The sequence below is a fragment of the Aphanomyces astaci genome (assembly GCF_000520075.1).
Source record: "Aphanomyces astaci strain APO3 unplaced genomic scaffold supercont1.195, whole genome shotgun sequence".
In the NCBI taxonomy this organism is placed as follows: Eukaryota; Oomycota; class Saprolegniomycetes; order Saprolegniales; family Verrucalvaceae; genus Aphanomyces; species Aphanomyces astaci.
The window spans coordinates 3,463-17,909 of NW_009798458.1; the positions used below are offsets into that span (position 1 = coordinate 3,463).

General features: G+C 55.1%; 5 protein-coding genes across 5 annotated transcripts; 2 read left to right on the forward strand and 3 right to left on the reverse strand.

The window, feature by feature from the left end:
- Window positions 1-790: 790 nt before the first annotated feature.
- Window positions 791-5,189, reverse strand: H257_18661 (hypothetical protein). The gene is made up of 11 exons (XM_009847755.1): window positions 4,548-5,189; window positions 4,367-4,474; window positions 4,212-4,272; window positions 4,086-4,141; window positions 3,765-4,023; window positions 3,425-3,702; window positions 3,057-3,362; window positions 2,826-2,969; window positions 2,290-2,450; window positions 1,277-2,152; window positions 791-1,178 (listed from the first exon to the last, which is right to left on the reverse strand). Exons 1-11 carry the CDS (start codon window positions 5,171-5,173, stop codon window positions 928-930), a joined length of 3,126 nt encoding a protein of 1,041 aa, XP_009846057.1. The 5' UTR covers window positions 5,174-5,189; the 3' UTR covers window positions 791-927.
- Window positions 5,190-5,344: 155 nt separating this feature from the next.
- On the forward strand, window positions 5,345-8,475 carry H257_18662 (hypothetical protein). Its single transcript, XM_009847756.1, has 2 exons — window positions 5,345-5,411; window positions 5,466-8,475. The coding sequence occupies exons 1-2, from the start codon at window positions 5,378-5,380 to the stop codon at window positions 7,931-7,933; spliced, it is 2,502 nt and encodes an 833-aa protein (XP_009846058.1). The 5' UTR covers window positions 5,345-5,377; the 3' UTR covers window positions 7,934-8,475.
- Window positions 7,334-8,471, reverse strand: H257_18663 (hypothetical protein). Its single transcript, XM_009847757.1, has one exon. The coding sequence runs from the start codon at window positions 8,438-8,440 to the stop codon at window positions 7,982-7,984; it is 459 nt and encodes a 152-aa protein (XP_009846059.1). The 5' UTR covers window positions 8,441-8,471; the 3' UTR covers window positions 7,334-7,981.
- A 790-nt stretch (window positions 8,476-9,265) lies between the features above and the next one.
- On the forward strand, window positions 9,266-10,822 carry H257_18664 (hypothetical protein). Its single transcript, XM_009847758.1, has one exon. The coding sequence runs from the start codon at window positions 9,358-9,360 to the stop codon at window positions 10,810-10,812; it is 1,455 nt and encodes a 484-aa protein (XP_009846060.1). The 5' UTR covers window positions 9,266-9,357; the 3' UTR covers window positions 10,813-10,822.
- Window positions 10,823-11,071: 249 nt separating this feature from the next.
- On the reverse strand, window positions 11,072-14,370 carry H257_18665 (hypothetical protein). Its single transcript, XM_009847759.1, has 2 exons — window positions 13,402-14,370; window positions 11,072-13,344 (listed from the first exon to the last, which is right to left on the reverse strand). The coding sequence occupies exons 1-2, from the start codon at window positions 13,869-13,871 to the stop codon at window positions 11,118-11,120; spliced, it is 2,697 nt and encodes an 898-aa protein (XP_009846061.1). The 5' UTR covers window positions 13,872-14,370; the 3' UTR covers window positions 11,072-11,117.
- Window positions 14,371-14,447: the final 77 nt, after the last annotated feature.

Below are 14,447 nucleotides of genomic sequence, written 5' to 3' on the forward strand. Positions count from 1 at the left end.
TCCATCATGTTGCCCTTATCATAATATGGAGGTTTTGCCGCGCAAACTCCGAACTCATTGATTGGCTGGATTGCGTACAGCATCAATTGGCACATACCCCATAGATTGGCATTTTACGTTACATCAACTGATGCAAATACCTACCCCCGAAAGTACATCTAATGGTGGGCCCATGATAACTCAAATGTTCCGTACTCCGACGACGTCCTTATGATATGACCCAAAATCTACGATACCGTATATTTCCTCATGTAACGTTACGTTCGTAATTTCTACCAATCATATCTAACAATAAAAAAGTAATGAATATTATTACTCTGGCGACATCTCCATACAAAATTTGCTGTAACCCCTGTCGGATATTTCCGGGGTTCTCTGTACTGTACAGCACCAAAGTCCCTCTCCAACAAGTTGGATGACTGACTGCAAAGAAGCTCCAGATTTTGCTTTCGCCAACCATGAATGCCTCGATTTTGGCCTTCCATACCTTCAGTGTTATGATGAGTTTTCGCCAGTTCCTGCATCTACTAGTGTCTTGAAGACACTACCGGTAGGAGATGTATCGAATGTTCGGCGAACATAACGCACATGTCGTGAATCAGTTGTGCGCCGGACGAAATATACCGGAAATAACGTGAACATAAACGAAAAATGGTGTAGTTATAGCAAGTTCATTTCATTCCCATAACAACATACAGTACATTGTTTACAAAGTTGTTTTGAATTATTCAAATAATTCGTTCGCTCCGGACGCAGGGGGAATATATAATTCAACAGACAATTAAATAACTCAGTCCATAAGTAGTCCTTGTGAAATGAATGATCTTGTTTTCTCTTGAGCACAAATAAGTAAAAAATAGTATTTTCAATGGCCTTGGTGTCTGTCTTGTCGCTAACGTTATACTACGATGGCTTTTCTCCAGAATGTTAGTGCAATACGTCGAGGAAGGACGGGATCGTGGCTCCGCGGGGGCTCAGCACGGGCGACGTGGCCGTCCACGGCGGCGGGCCGTACCCTTGCAAGTACATGGACGTGGTATTCAGAAACACTTGAAACTTGCGGCGATCTTTGAGTTGGAGCATGGATTGAGCGAGCACTTGCGCGTCGGCCGCTGTCATCCGTTGCTCAAACAGTTGCCCATGCACGAGCACTTGGTGCAACGCAGCCCCGAACGCATCTACTCCACAAACAGTGAGTCAAGTCTATGATTGTATTCAACATAGTAATAAACCTATGTACAAAACCACATCAAGAAAGACTCGAAGAAGACGAGACCTCGCAGGGTGCTGTCGACTGGACCGGCATGCAGCGCTTGGTGAAACACATTGGAGACACACCGAGTCTTGGTGGAGATGGTGCTCATGGCAACAAACACGAGCAAGGACTGGACCCATGCTACGGCCATTCGCTGCAAGAGGCCGCCGCCGCCGCTGTCGTACTCCAGCGCGAGGACGTCGCTGAAGAAGGCGCAGACGGCGTCGGTCACGTCGGGGAGCTTGTGGTCCACAGCTACCACGTCGCAGCAGAACTGAAGCACCTCCACGAGCAGCTGCGACGACGTCGTGTGGCCAAGCAGCAGCGCCGGCGCACTGCGCAGCACTTCTCGCAAGAGAAGAAAAAACTGGGTCGCTTCTAACGCCAAATCTTCTGGCGGGTGCTGAAACCGCTGCAGCAGGGCCACGCGCGACGACGACGACCCGTTGGGCACGTAGTTGAATTTCACACAAAACGACCGGAATGCCACGACGAGGAAGTCGAGGACCTGCGGGTGCAATGCCGGGTGCGACGCTGCCAACACGCCCAAGCATGACAGCGCGTGCGGCGCCGCGTGCTGGTCGTGCCAGTGGAGGCAGAGGCGCGCCATGGCAACGAGCGTGTCGGGGTTGGCCGTGGACGGAACCACCGCCACAAACAAGTCGACGGCGTGCTCGCGGACCTTAGGGTGGCCGCCGTGAAGGGCCACAATCGTCGCCACAAGCGGCCATTCTTGGGCCAGAAACGCATCGCGGATCGGCAGGTTCTGGATGCCCCGCAAACCCCGCGCGAGCACGTACAGGACGTGCGCGACCTCTAGAGGGTTGCTCGTCGGACCCATCGACTGCAACGACGCCACCAGTCGCGGGAACGCGCAGTTGACCAACAGAACATAGTCTACACATCGTCCATGACTTCAAGACGAAGACAGGAGTAGACAATATATATATATATATATATATATATACATAGCAATCGCAGTACAATGCGCTAGTGGCGACTACCGGTAGCCACGTTATGATGCATGCACGTACCGGCGTCGGGAAAGTTGTGGCCCAGTCGCATCAGAGCTTCAAACACGTCGCCGTACGCGACTTGCTGGGCTTGGAGGGTCTGATGAACCGCGTCTTGGTTGATCGTCGCCAGAAGCACCTGGATACAGTCCCCCCGCACCGCCAATCCTACCTTGCGTTTGCTATCATATATATATATATCAGTCCCACTTTGCGTTTGCTATCATCATATAGTATATATATATATATATATATATAATATTTTATACGTATTATATACATATATATATATATATATATATTATTCAGGAGTTGTACGATCGATATGTATGACGAGCAAAGACATTGTGTTTGCTATCATATACTATATATATATATATTATATATATATATACGTACACATTTATAATATACACACACATATATATATCATATATACACATATACGAAGTATAATATTATATATATATATATATTATATTTTATACGTATTATATATATATATATTATTCAGGAGTTGTACGATCGATATGTATGACGAGCAAAGACATACGTACACGAGGGTGGAGCTCATTTTGAGCAGGGCTTTGGCACTGCTGTGGCATACGACGGGGTAGTGCAGTCCCTTTGTGAGCACTGTGGCCATCGTCACGTACGAAGGGGCGGCGAATTGCATCGGAACGACCACGGAGCTGATGAGTCTACCATCCAACGAAAAGCATCCTCATATATTCATATACCATGGATTTGATGCAAACGAATATATAAAAAAAGCCCTCGCGCCCTACCTCGCGGTGCCGTGCATGAGCAACGCATGATCCGGGAACCGTCCAAACTCATGAACTGCCGTCTGCCACACCTGCAGAACCGCCGAGTACATGGGGTCTGCCGGATCTAAATCGTCCAAGTCGAACAGCTCGACCATATAGTCGAGCACAAACAGCAGCGCGTCCAGTTCATGCGTGGCGGTGGCCGCTTGCAGCATTTGCACGACGTGGGTAAGGCACACAAACGACCCTTGCTGGCTCGGGTGGTGATGGGTACTACTAGATGGCCAGTTGGAAAACAAGCTAAGGAGCGCGTCCGCAATGTCCCTGTGCCGTAAGATTCCATCAGTTTACAAGCCAGGAGAAGAGAGATGGGCAGAGTCCCGTACCGGCGCAGATCGCGAACGTCGTCGACGTCGGGATGGTCGGACTGGATTTGATTCAGCTCGATAAAGTGCACTGGGAACTGGCACCGCTGCAGGAGCAGCCCCACCACCTGCTGGATAGTCGGAAGCGCCGATGTGACAAACGCGTCCCAGTCGCTGGCGTCCACGGCATCCTTCCACCGCCGGTGCATGTCCAAGACGGCGTACCAGAACTCGAGCGTCGGCTCCACCACCGACGGCACCGGGAACGAACTGCACACGACCAGGTATTGCAGGTACTCCTACGGTCACCATCAACACAAACGTCATCCAACACGTTCCATGGCGGATTCGTCATAACTACCAAGCCGAACGAGTCACTGCATCCTTCCGCCCGACGAACGTCGAGGCACCACCCGCCTGCAAACAGACAGTGCGACCCCCCGCAAGCCACCGTCGACGCAATCTTGGCCAGACTTCGCGCCACGACCATCCGCGCGTCTTCGTCGTCGGGGTCGTTGGAGCCCACCAACACCGCCAACGTTGCGTGTGTCGACAGAATCTGCTTGGCTACGCGCACGACAAGCACAGCTGCCGCCCTCGCCCCGTCCATTTTGGACGCTCTAATCAAGCCAATATACATGCGAGGGTTGCTCCAAAGCAGGAATATCAAATGTAGTCGTACGTAGTACACGACAAAGTCGAGGCAGCAAACGCGTCGCATATGATTTCTGCTGCCAACTACAAAAAGTGCATTGACATATGACGTGGTTAAAGGTACCAACGGCAAGTCAGCTCGTTGATAACGTACTTGAGATAAGTCTGGTTTCTCCACCGATACGACAAAGTCCATCAACGGTCCCATGAGACCTCTACGAGCAACACATGAATCATATGTCTGAGAAACAATAGAATATATATATCCTTCCTGCAAATATATATATTTGCAGGAACGGTAATTAATACCCGTCGTTCAGGTCCAAACAGTGCAATCCAAACTCGACACACAGCAACGGCATGGTATCGTGGCCCCAGTTTTGAAGCACGACCAGCGCGGCCGTCGCGGCGTCCGGCCTACAAACGATGATGCGTGTCAACAAGGAAGCTTGCATCTATCGATGTATGCATGACGAGGCATGCAACGTACATTGAGCGCAAAGTGTCCAGCACCAGTTGTATGACGTGGAGCTTTTGCGATTGAAACTGCTGGACCATGCTGTGAAGATGGGGCGCTACGTCGAGCCCGTGAAGGGCTGCGGTACTGCACGCGCTGTAGAGCTCGCCCGGAATCCCAGCCAAGACCTCCAGCAACAGCTGCAACCCTACACTGGAAGCGGCAGAATTGCCCAACAACGCATCTTGAAGCAGCTGTTTCCAGGCAGACCAGCCAGACTTGATGTGCACGACAGAACTGGCCAACCCGAGACACACCAAACGGTCCACGGGAGTGATGTTGCTGGAGCGTCGAACGCCTGGGGCCGTGCTGTGCTGGAGATAACGCAAGAGATGGTCACGCACTTGGATTTGGTCGTGTTCTTCCAATCGAGGTACCGAATGGCGGACGAGCTGAGCGGAAATGAACAATGCTGCTTCCGGCGTTGTGTTCCCGCCAGCCGATTCACACAGTACTTGCAGCGCCACGCGCCATGCTGTAGGCACTTGCTGGAAGAGAAGCAGATGATCATGCGCAGCCTTTTGCTCCACTGACCCTGCACTTCCCTGCACAAGGAATACTTGGCAGCATCGAATAAAGTCGTCCACTTCGAGCAGCATTTTTTTCGTTGTCGACACACTGTGAATTTGAAAACTGCCGACATGGAGAACCAAAACGCAAAACGGAAGATTGGGTCGATAATACTCTCGTATTTAAGTGCATTGTATAGTTTAATATAATTCTGAATAGTGATAACCTCTGAGAATCCATTTCCACATCCACCACAACAAGTGCAATACTGTCACATTTTATCGCCCGCCGCCATGGACGATGTGGTGACCATGCTGCAGGCAGATGGTATGTCTCATGCCACGACTCACATGAGAGACTAATGACGACGTCATTCCCTAGACCAACTGCGTGTCTTCTTGACACCAGACGGAGTGGACATCGCGGCAATTGCAAGTGGCATCATTTCCCAGGACGCCACAAACTCGACAACATCGAGCGCGTCAGAGGACTTTAGCCACAAGCTGACGGTTGCAATGAAGTTGATCGATGACTCGATTGAAGGATACATCAGTGTGTCCCACAAGGATCTCCTCGGGCAAGTGGGTTCTGTCGACGGACTCAAGGCCAAAGTGACCCGGCTGCACACCGACGTGCATGACGTCCAAGCCGCCATCCAGCGCATGGACATGGACATCCACAAGGCCCATCGTGGGCTACAGCGCACGGTCCGTCAGCTTCGGAACGTCGACCTCTGCAGTGCAGTGTTGCAACGCGTTCTGCGCTTTCAATCGCTGATCGACACGTTGCAACAACTGCACCTGCCTCCCCACCCAACCTCTACATGTTCCAGCACGGACGTGGCAGGAACATACTCGGCCGCGTCGTTAGCGCTCCGAGAAGCCGAGCTCTTGGTCGCCGACGAGCATGCCGCGTTCCAGTCCCTTGCGGTCATCTCCCCGGCGTTGCCGCTCTTGCGCACATGGCGCAGCGACCTCACCAAACACATGAAAGCTCTCCTTCGCTTGGGCATGGTGGCCGTGGACCAGGTGGCGATCGGCAGCGCCCTGCAGATCCTATATCAGCTCGGACCGTCGACGTTGTCGGAGCATGTGCAGGCCGCCGTGAACGCCGCGCTCGAGGACGTGGAAGCCAAATGCTCGCAGAGTTTGCAGGAAGGGTCGTTCGACGAGTCCAAGCTCAAAGCGGATGTGTGGGCCGCGCTCCAAACCGTGTTGAGTACGCTGTCGTCCCATGCGCTGCAAGTGTGGAACCTCCAGCGCGTGCTGCTCAAGTCGTCAACGGCGCCGCTGACGACCTCCTCGGATGCCAAGTCGAAACCGTCGGAACCACCAATGACGTACTTGTCGCTGGTCCTCTCGCCGGATGAACCCACCCTGTTTGCCACGTTTTGGGACATCTCGTGCGCGCTCGTTCGCGACCTCCTCACGCAAACCCTCGAGTACAAGGCGTCCGTTGTAGCCGCGATCGTCGGCTACTACCCGAAACTCCGCGTCGAGGCGCAGGAAGTGGTCGCGACACTGCACACGACGTCCGCCCGGCTCAGCCTGGACACGCTCGTCGTGTGCGGGTCCGAGGCCGAACGCGACCAGCTGGTCGACACGGCGCTGGCCCCGCTGCTCGACGCGTACCAGACGCGGTCGTTCACCCGCCTCGCGTCGCCAATCCACCTCATGTTTCCGCAATCGTCCAACTACCACGCATCTCCCCCCAGTCGCAGCGACATGACCACGCTGCTCAAGATCATGGCGCACGAGCTGGACGTGGCGGGCTCGGACGCCGCCTTTCGTGCCGCCATCCTCGTCGGGGTGCGGCGCAGTGTCGAGCTGTTCTGCAAGAGTGTGCGGGGCATGGCGCATCCGTCGCTGTCCCTTCCTCCGACCGCCCAACGCACGCCGGCCCAGGCGCACAACGTCGGACTCGTTGGCATCTGTGTGCAGCTACAGGATGCGCTCCAAGAGTGGCCCGAGCTCGAGACAGCGAGGGACGCCGTGCATGCCCTCTCTGTGCGGTTGCTGGGGCAATATTTGACCGTGCTGGCGGTCAAGTTGGAATCCATCCTTGCCGCCATGCACCTCGAAACGTACGCCGACCATCCGTCGTCCTCTGCTATGGTCGGGTCTCGGTTCATGGTGGAATTTGCGTCCGTGTTTCACGTGATGGAGACCGAACACTTGGCTCGGTTAGGGCTAGACCCAATGACATCCGTCTGCCGCCGCACGTGCGTCGGGGAGCTCAGCACGCGGCTGCTGTCGCACGCGACGCGGCAACTGGCGCTGGTGCGGCCGCTCACGGAAGCAGGCAAGTGCCGCCTTGCCAGCGATATGGCGCAGCTCGAGATGGTCCTCGGCAACTCGCTCGAGCTGTCCGGTCTCGCGCTGGAAGAGTTCAAAGCGTTCCGGCATTTGCTGTTTGTGGACACGGCCAACGTGACGCGGGACGGCCGGTTGGACAAGGTGCGCCCGAGCAACGTGTGCCATCACCTGCTCAGTCGCGGTCCCGCGGGGCTGCAGGCGCCGTGGCAGGCCAAGGGCTGGACAATTCCGACGTACGTGGCGTGGATGGAGACGCAGGCGGGGCTCGCGCAGTACAGCCCTGTGGTCATGCCGGCGGACATGCCACTTGGGGTGGCCTGCTGGAAAGATCGCGCGCTGGCGATGGCGGCAGAAGACGTCATTTGGAAAGAGATCCACGCATGTTTGGATGCATATGCCCAGCGCAGCAGCGCCCGCGGCAACCGAGACGTGGACGCGCTTTACGATGTGCTCATGGACGCAGGTCCGTCGCTGCTGGCTGGGTATGAAGTGGCCACCAAAGCGTACCTGTATCCGTCCAAGTCGAGAGAATAACGTAGATACGATGCATTGACATCGAGTGATCGATTATTGAAATGTTAGTTAAAGGTCTGTGGTTGGAAGGATGGTCGAGGATGCGGTGGTCGTCAATGTGGTACTAATGCTAGGGGGGTCGCTGATTTTGGAGGGCCGATTCTTCAGCCTCGTGTCGCAGATCACCTCCAGGGATTCATGGGCACGGGCATTCCACTGCAACGCTTCCGCTTCCGCCTCGAGGAGGTTACGTGCTTCTTCGTCACTCGCGATCTGGAGAAGGCGAAGCTCCTCCAGTTGGTCGGCTTCTGTCTTGTCGAGTCCCGGAAGCGTGTCGATCACTTCGTTTGTGCGCTTGGCGCTCAGCAGCAAGTCCTTTGCCAGCCCCTTTATCCGCTCCAACTGCTCCGCCACAACTTCTGCATTTGAGTCGTCCTCCGTGTCGAGTGGTGGAAGTAGTCGAAGGGCGTTGAACATGTCCAGCGTCATTTGGTCCACGCATTGCTGCAGCACCGTGACCTTGTCCATGTTTACTGCTCGGACGGCTGGGGCGTAGCGGAATTATCCGTACAGTTGTCCGCATAAAATCTTGACCTCAATATTGTCAATTTGATACAAATTTGGGGACGGGGTGCAATCGAATCGCGCCAACCAAACCGATCCACAATCGATCTGATTGGTTGAATTTCATTGGGATGGTTTTGATTGGCTAATAATTTTGAGCTCACCTGAGGTAGCCAATCAAATCGATTTAAATTCCAACGAGAAACCACGCCACAACACGAAATTTCACTCGAAAGCACAATACTTTACAATTTATTTCTAGCCACAATATATATTTCCAACTATTTTCATATTCATGTCAGGATCAAAGGCATTATCTAACAGTATGGCAAGCTAAGTGTGCAGTCGCAATCTTTCAAAGCTTCGACCTCTAGGTTTCAGTGAACGCGGAGCAATAAGCAGGGATGCGTTGCACTGCAAACAGAAAGGTGGGAGCTGACAAGAAGGAGTTTCTAATCGTAGACAGTTGTATGTGGTGACACTAAGCTCACTCTGGGCTTTCGCGTCCGTCAGTAGTGTCCAGATCAGTCGACCTTGCGTCATCAACACGTTGAAATTCAGAGCAAAGTGCACTGCCCCTGAACCGTGTCGCAACAATCTAATCGATACAGTCATGTCCCTTCTTCATAGCATTTCGTGACAACATGCAGTAAGACAGTGTCTATATACAGTATCTCTACCAACTTCACTGGTTCCATATCCCTCAACTGGGGTTCAAGCCTCGTCCTTTGCCCATCCAGCACGGGTGTACCGTACAGTATGTAGGCCAGTCCGCCGTCGCATTGCACCCAGCTGTTGAAGCGTACGCAACAATCAGCCTTTCGTTGATTCGTGTCAATGATTGTGCCTACTTCCATTTTCACACACGTCCCCCCCCTCCGATGCTGCACCTGCGACGCCCGACGTGGACCTCCACCCAACGGCAACAGGTTCGCGAAAGCGCCACACAAGCGCTACGACAATTCATCTTCGACAGCCAGCTCCTCCACAACGACGGCGGCTCTATTGAATGGACTCTCGACGGCTCTACTGACAAGGACGGACTCGTTCAATTGTACACGGGCAAGACACCGTTTAATGTCGTGGTCTTCGCGAACGCGCGGAGAGTTCGCGGCACGCTGGCGCAGGCGGCCACGTTAGCCGGCCAATTTCCCACCTCGCATCACTTTGATGCGTTGGAGTCGATGGCCGTGGCCTCCCTGGACGAAGACGACTCGGCTACCGACAACCATCATCATCATGTGGGCGTGACATGGATGGCGGTCAAGGCAGCCCCAAGCGCCAAAGTCCGCGACGCATGCGTGTTGGAGGTGCGCGACATGTTTGAAACGGGGGAAGCCAAGGGATTTGCGTCGCTCGTGCAGTCGATCGACGTGTGTCCGGAAGCCAGTGGTTTCGTGCGCATGCACACTCAACACACCGGCTACACGTTCACGGAGGTCTCGCCCGGACTTCTGGATGTCGTGTGCTGTATGCACGTCGACTTTCGCGGCACGCTGCCATCGTGGGTGGCCCGTCGGTACATGAAGAAGCGAGTGGCTGGCATGGCTGCCCAGCTGAGCGTGTACATCAAGCAGATGCAACCGGCGGAAGCCACCACCACCATGCTGCGCAACGTCGTGTCGGGCAAGCACTGCGCCGGCTGCTTTCACCCGTTCAAGGCATTTGAATCCAGAAAAACATGTACCACGTGCCGCGATCGCGTGTGCAAAGCGTGCCTCACCACCACGTTCGTGAAGAAAGTCAGGCAGCACAAGCCAGTGTGCATTCGCTGTGTGATGAAAGAAGCGACAACGGCACAGCCCATACGACGCTCGTCCCCAGACAGCTCCTCGTCATCTACAGCTTCCACTCATCACCTTCTCAGTGCGCTGACCCACCGCCGCCACTCGTCGACTCCATCGTCATCGCGTAGCCCAACCGCCACGTCATTCTACCGGGAAGCAGATTGGGCTGCGCAGAACCACTCAATCCTGGTCGTGGACGACGCCAACCTGGACATTTTGGAGCAGCACGACGACCACGAGTGTTTCAGAAGCGCGGACGATGGCGATGTCAACACATTCCTTGACTTGCAATTCGTCCGGTCGGGGGACGGGCGACTCGAGCAGACGCACCTCGCCCGTGCAGAAGAGGTACCCACGACCGACAGTAGCGACGACAACGACTTCGATCTGGCTAGTTTGCGACCCACGGCGTCGTCCTCGCTAGAAAGATCGAGGATGTCGCTCATGTCGGACAGCGGCGCGCACTCGATCTCGTCAGTCGTGTGGACAGACGCGATCTCCAACTTTCACTCCAACTTACGACACTTTAAGCAAGGGATGCACCACTGACATCCTCGACCACTACCTGTTAGTGCCATACTAACCGTCTAACGTACACATCTCACAAGTAACGTTACGACAGTACACAAACATCCCCCTGGTATTCCTTGCCATCGATCTCGATGACATAGATAATACTGACAGTTCGTCGTAATAATAATAACTTAGTACTATTAATAGTACACAAAATGGATACCCTTGAAGATATCTATGGGCCAATCAGAACTCTCGATTTAAAGATATTGAAACATTGCCCGAAAAGTCGTTATTGTAGTTGATGGATGCATTGGTTCTTAATAAAATTATATACCCAACTATCGACGGGCTTGTGTGAAGCTCGTGCTGGTAAACCCACCGCCAAATCCGCCGCCAGAGCCACCAAAGGCAGGGGGTGGCGTGGAAGTGCTTTGTTGTCCGCCAAGCCCAAAGCTCGGTGCGGCAGCCGTGTTGGATGCGAAGGTCGAGAAGCCACCACCGTTTCCAAGGGTCGAGGACGCCCCGAACGTTGGCGCGTTCGAGCCCAGTCCTCCAAACCCGCCGCCTCCCAGTGTAGAGCCGAACGCGGGGGCAGCGCCACCACCCAGAGACGTGGTCGCTCCAAAGGCAGGCGCGGCAGTGCCACCCAACGCAGTGGTCGAGCCAAAGGCTGGGGCAGCACCACTGGTGCCAAATCCAGTACTTCCAAACCCTGTGGTCGCACCAAATGAAGGCGTAGGCGCTTGTTGAGCAGGTTGGGCCCCGAAAGGACTAGCGGCAGCCGGAGACGCGCCAAAGGGGCTAGGTGCCCCGAAGCCAGGGGAGCTCCCCGCGGCCGCACCAAACGGGGAAGCCCCTCCGAATCCGGTGGCAGCTGGTTGGGCGGCCACCGCACCAAACGGCGACGACCCAAACGCCGGTGGGGTGGCCGCAACACCAAACGGGCTGGCGCCACCGCCAAATCCCGAGGCGGTTCCTTGAGGTTTACTGTACTTGGCTTCCAATTTCTTGAGCAGTTCCTCTTCCTTGCCCTTGTACTTTTGCAGCACGGTGTCCACCTCGGCCAACTTGTCAGGATTGTGTTGCTTGTAGAACTCGACGACTTTTGACCGGTAGTCTACTCCAAATCCGGAGGATGCCCCGAATGGCGAAGGCGCTGCGGTGGCACTGGGCCACGCCGTCGAAGTTGTTCCGAATGGACTGGCTGCTGGAGGAGTCGCGGCGGTGGTGGCAGCGGCGCCGAATGGACTGGAGGCGGCTGCTGTCGTCGTGGACCCAAACGGACTGGCGGCGGTGGCTGGAGTCGTTCCAAATGGTGATGGGGCCGGTTTCGCCGCCGTGGAGGGGGTCCCCAGCCCACTCGGAGGCGTTGCTCCGAAAGGGCTAGCCGACGGTTTTCCGAACGCAGGCGGTGCGGATGTTGTCGCGGGGGTGGGGGCTGACGGGGCAGGAGCAGTTTTCAGCGCCTCGGGGACGTTCCCCGATGTCATGTACGCTTTGGCGTGCGCCACGGTGGCATCCTTGCTCACGTACTTTTGCAGGAGCTTGTGGAACACTTGCTCTTCAGTTCCTTTGCTTTGCGCAAGCAGCTTTTCAGCGGCAGCTGTGCTTTTGCCTGGGTTGTACACAGCATAAAACGACTTCAATCGCTCGACCAAGTCGGGGGCCGTTGTGACCGGTGCGGCGGTTGAAGGAGGGGGGGGTGTTACGACTGCAGCAGCAGCAACAACAGGCGCGGCGGGGGGCTTGGAAATGGACGGGGCAAACGAAAACGACGAAGTGCCACTGCTACTGTCCTTGGATTTGGCTCCAAAGTCGAGGGGTTTGATCGTTGGGATGGCGGCAGCCGAGGGTCCTGTGCTAGGGGACTTTTTGAATGATCGTTCTGGCGTGCCGTTCTTGCTGCTCGTCGACATCTTTCGCGCTCGAGGGGAGTCTGTCTTTTCTTCTTCGTCATTGTCGTCGTTCGAAAACGAAAGGTTGGGCCGGATGCTGCTGGGTGGTTTCGCAGCAGTGGAAGGCGGCGGCTTGCTAAAGTTAAACGCGGCCCCTGGCTTTGTGGAGGCCGAAAACGACACAGATTTAGAGACCTTGTCGGCATCGAGAAGAGGCACTTTGGTTGCAGTGTCGACAGGTGGCTTGGTGAACGATAACCCACCGCCGGCTTCGGTGGCCTGGGAAGGGATGGTGGTCTTAGCCCCAAACATGAGTTTGCTGGGCACTCGCTGTGGAACTTCCGGGGCGGGCTTGGACGCGGAGATGGTTTCTGAGAGAGGTTGGCGTTTGATTGGGGCCGACACTTCCCGGGGCACAATCGGCTGGCTCGTCCACTTGGCCAAGTTCGACCGGAACGTCGCCTCAGTGTCGTGCTGTCGACGCAATTGGTGCAGCAGCTCCTTCGTGGCCACAGGGGGCGTCGGCTTGGGGAGGCTCTTGGTGTAGTGTTGATGCTGGAGTTCCAATTGCTTGAATGTCTCTGCGAGCTCCAACACCCGCGTGTATTCTCGTTTCGACGTGTCGTAGTTGAGCTTAAGCACACGAAACAGCTGGGCCGCGTCGTTCAACCTAAGACAACAGTCAATACACCCACCACGTTTCACGGGCTCTATTCGATTGTTTTACCTGGTCGAGGCGGTGTGGTGAGGCAACGCGGCGCCCTTCAATGCTGTCACATGCTTCTCCACTTCCACACGCAACCGTTCAATCGCTTCCAACTGACTGCGCAGCGCCATGCGCGTGTTCTGCGACCGTTGGTCCAACGGTTGGTCTTCCAGGTGTGCAATGACGCTCTTGTCGTGCATGGCCTTGAGCAGACGGTTGGAGCACTCGAGTTGCACGTCGATGTCACTGCAGTTGCCAGCCACGACCTTCAAGTCGGTTTCCACCACGTTCAGCTCGTCATTCAGTTTGTCCACGGCGCCACACATACCCAGCACTTTGGCCCGCAGGTCTTTCAACGACTGAATGAATGCCGCCTCCGACTCGCTCTTGTGCTTGACAAACTTGTCGTCTTCGCGACGAATTCTCTGAAACGTGCGATCAAACTCGTTGATTAGGTTCCACATCGCGCCTTCCCACGCACTCGCTGGCATGGCTTTTTGCAATTCGATCGTGTTTGGATCTACTTTGACCGTCGAGGGCGCCGCGGAAGGACGTGGAGCTGATGGGGCGCCAAACTTGAGCGAGCTGGTGGTGGCTAAGGATGGGGCTTTCGTGGCACCGAAACCTACTGGTGGAGACGTGCCCGTGTCAGGAGGATAGGCTGACGACGCCTTTGGGGCAGCTGGAGTTGTCTTGGCCCCAAAGTTGGAACTTGTAGTAATAGGTGGCGTCGCTGAAAACTCAAACCCCACAGGCACCTTCGAACTCGTATCAGGAGGATACGCTGATGAAGCCTTCGGAGCAGTCGTAGAGCCAAACGCAACGACGGGCTTCGAGCTCGTGTCTGGGGGGTAGGCTGACGATGCCGCCTTTGGTGCAGCTGGAGTTGCCTTCGCCCCAAAGTTGAAGCCAGTAGTAGGAGATGGCGTCGCTCCAAACCCAAATGCAACAGGTGTCTTTGAAGTAGCTGTAGAACCAAATGCCACAACAGGCTTCGAGCTCGTGTCTGGGGGGTAGGCAGACGAGACCTTAGGGGCAGCGGTAGAACCAAATGCAACAACAGGCTT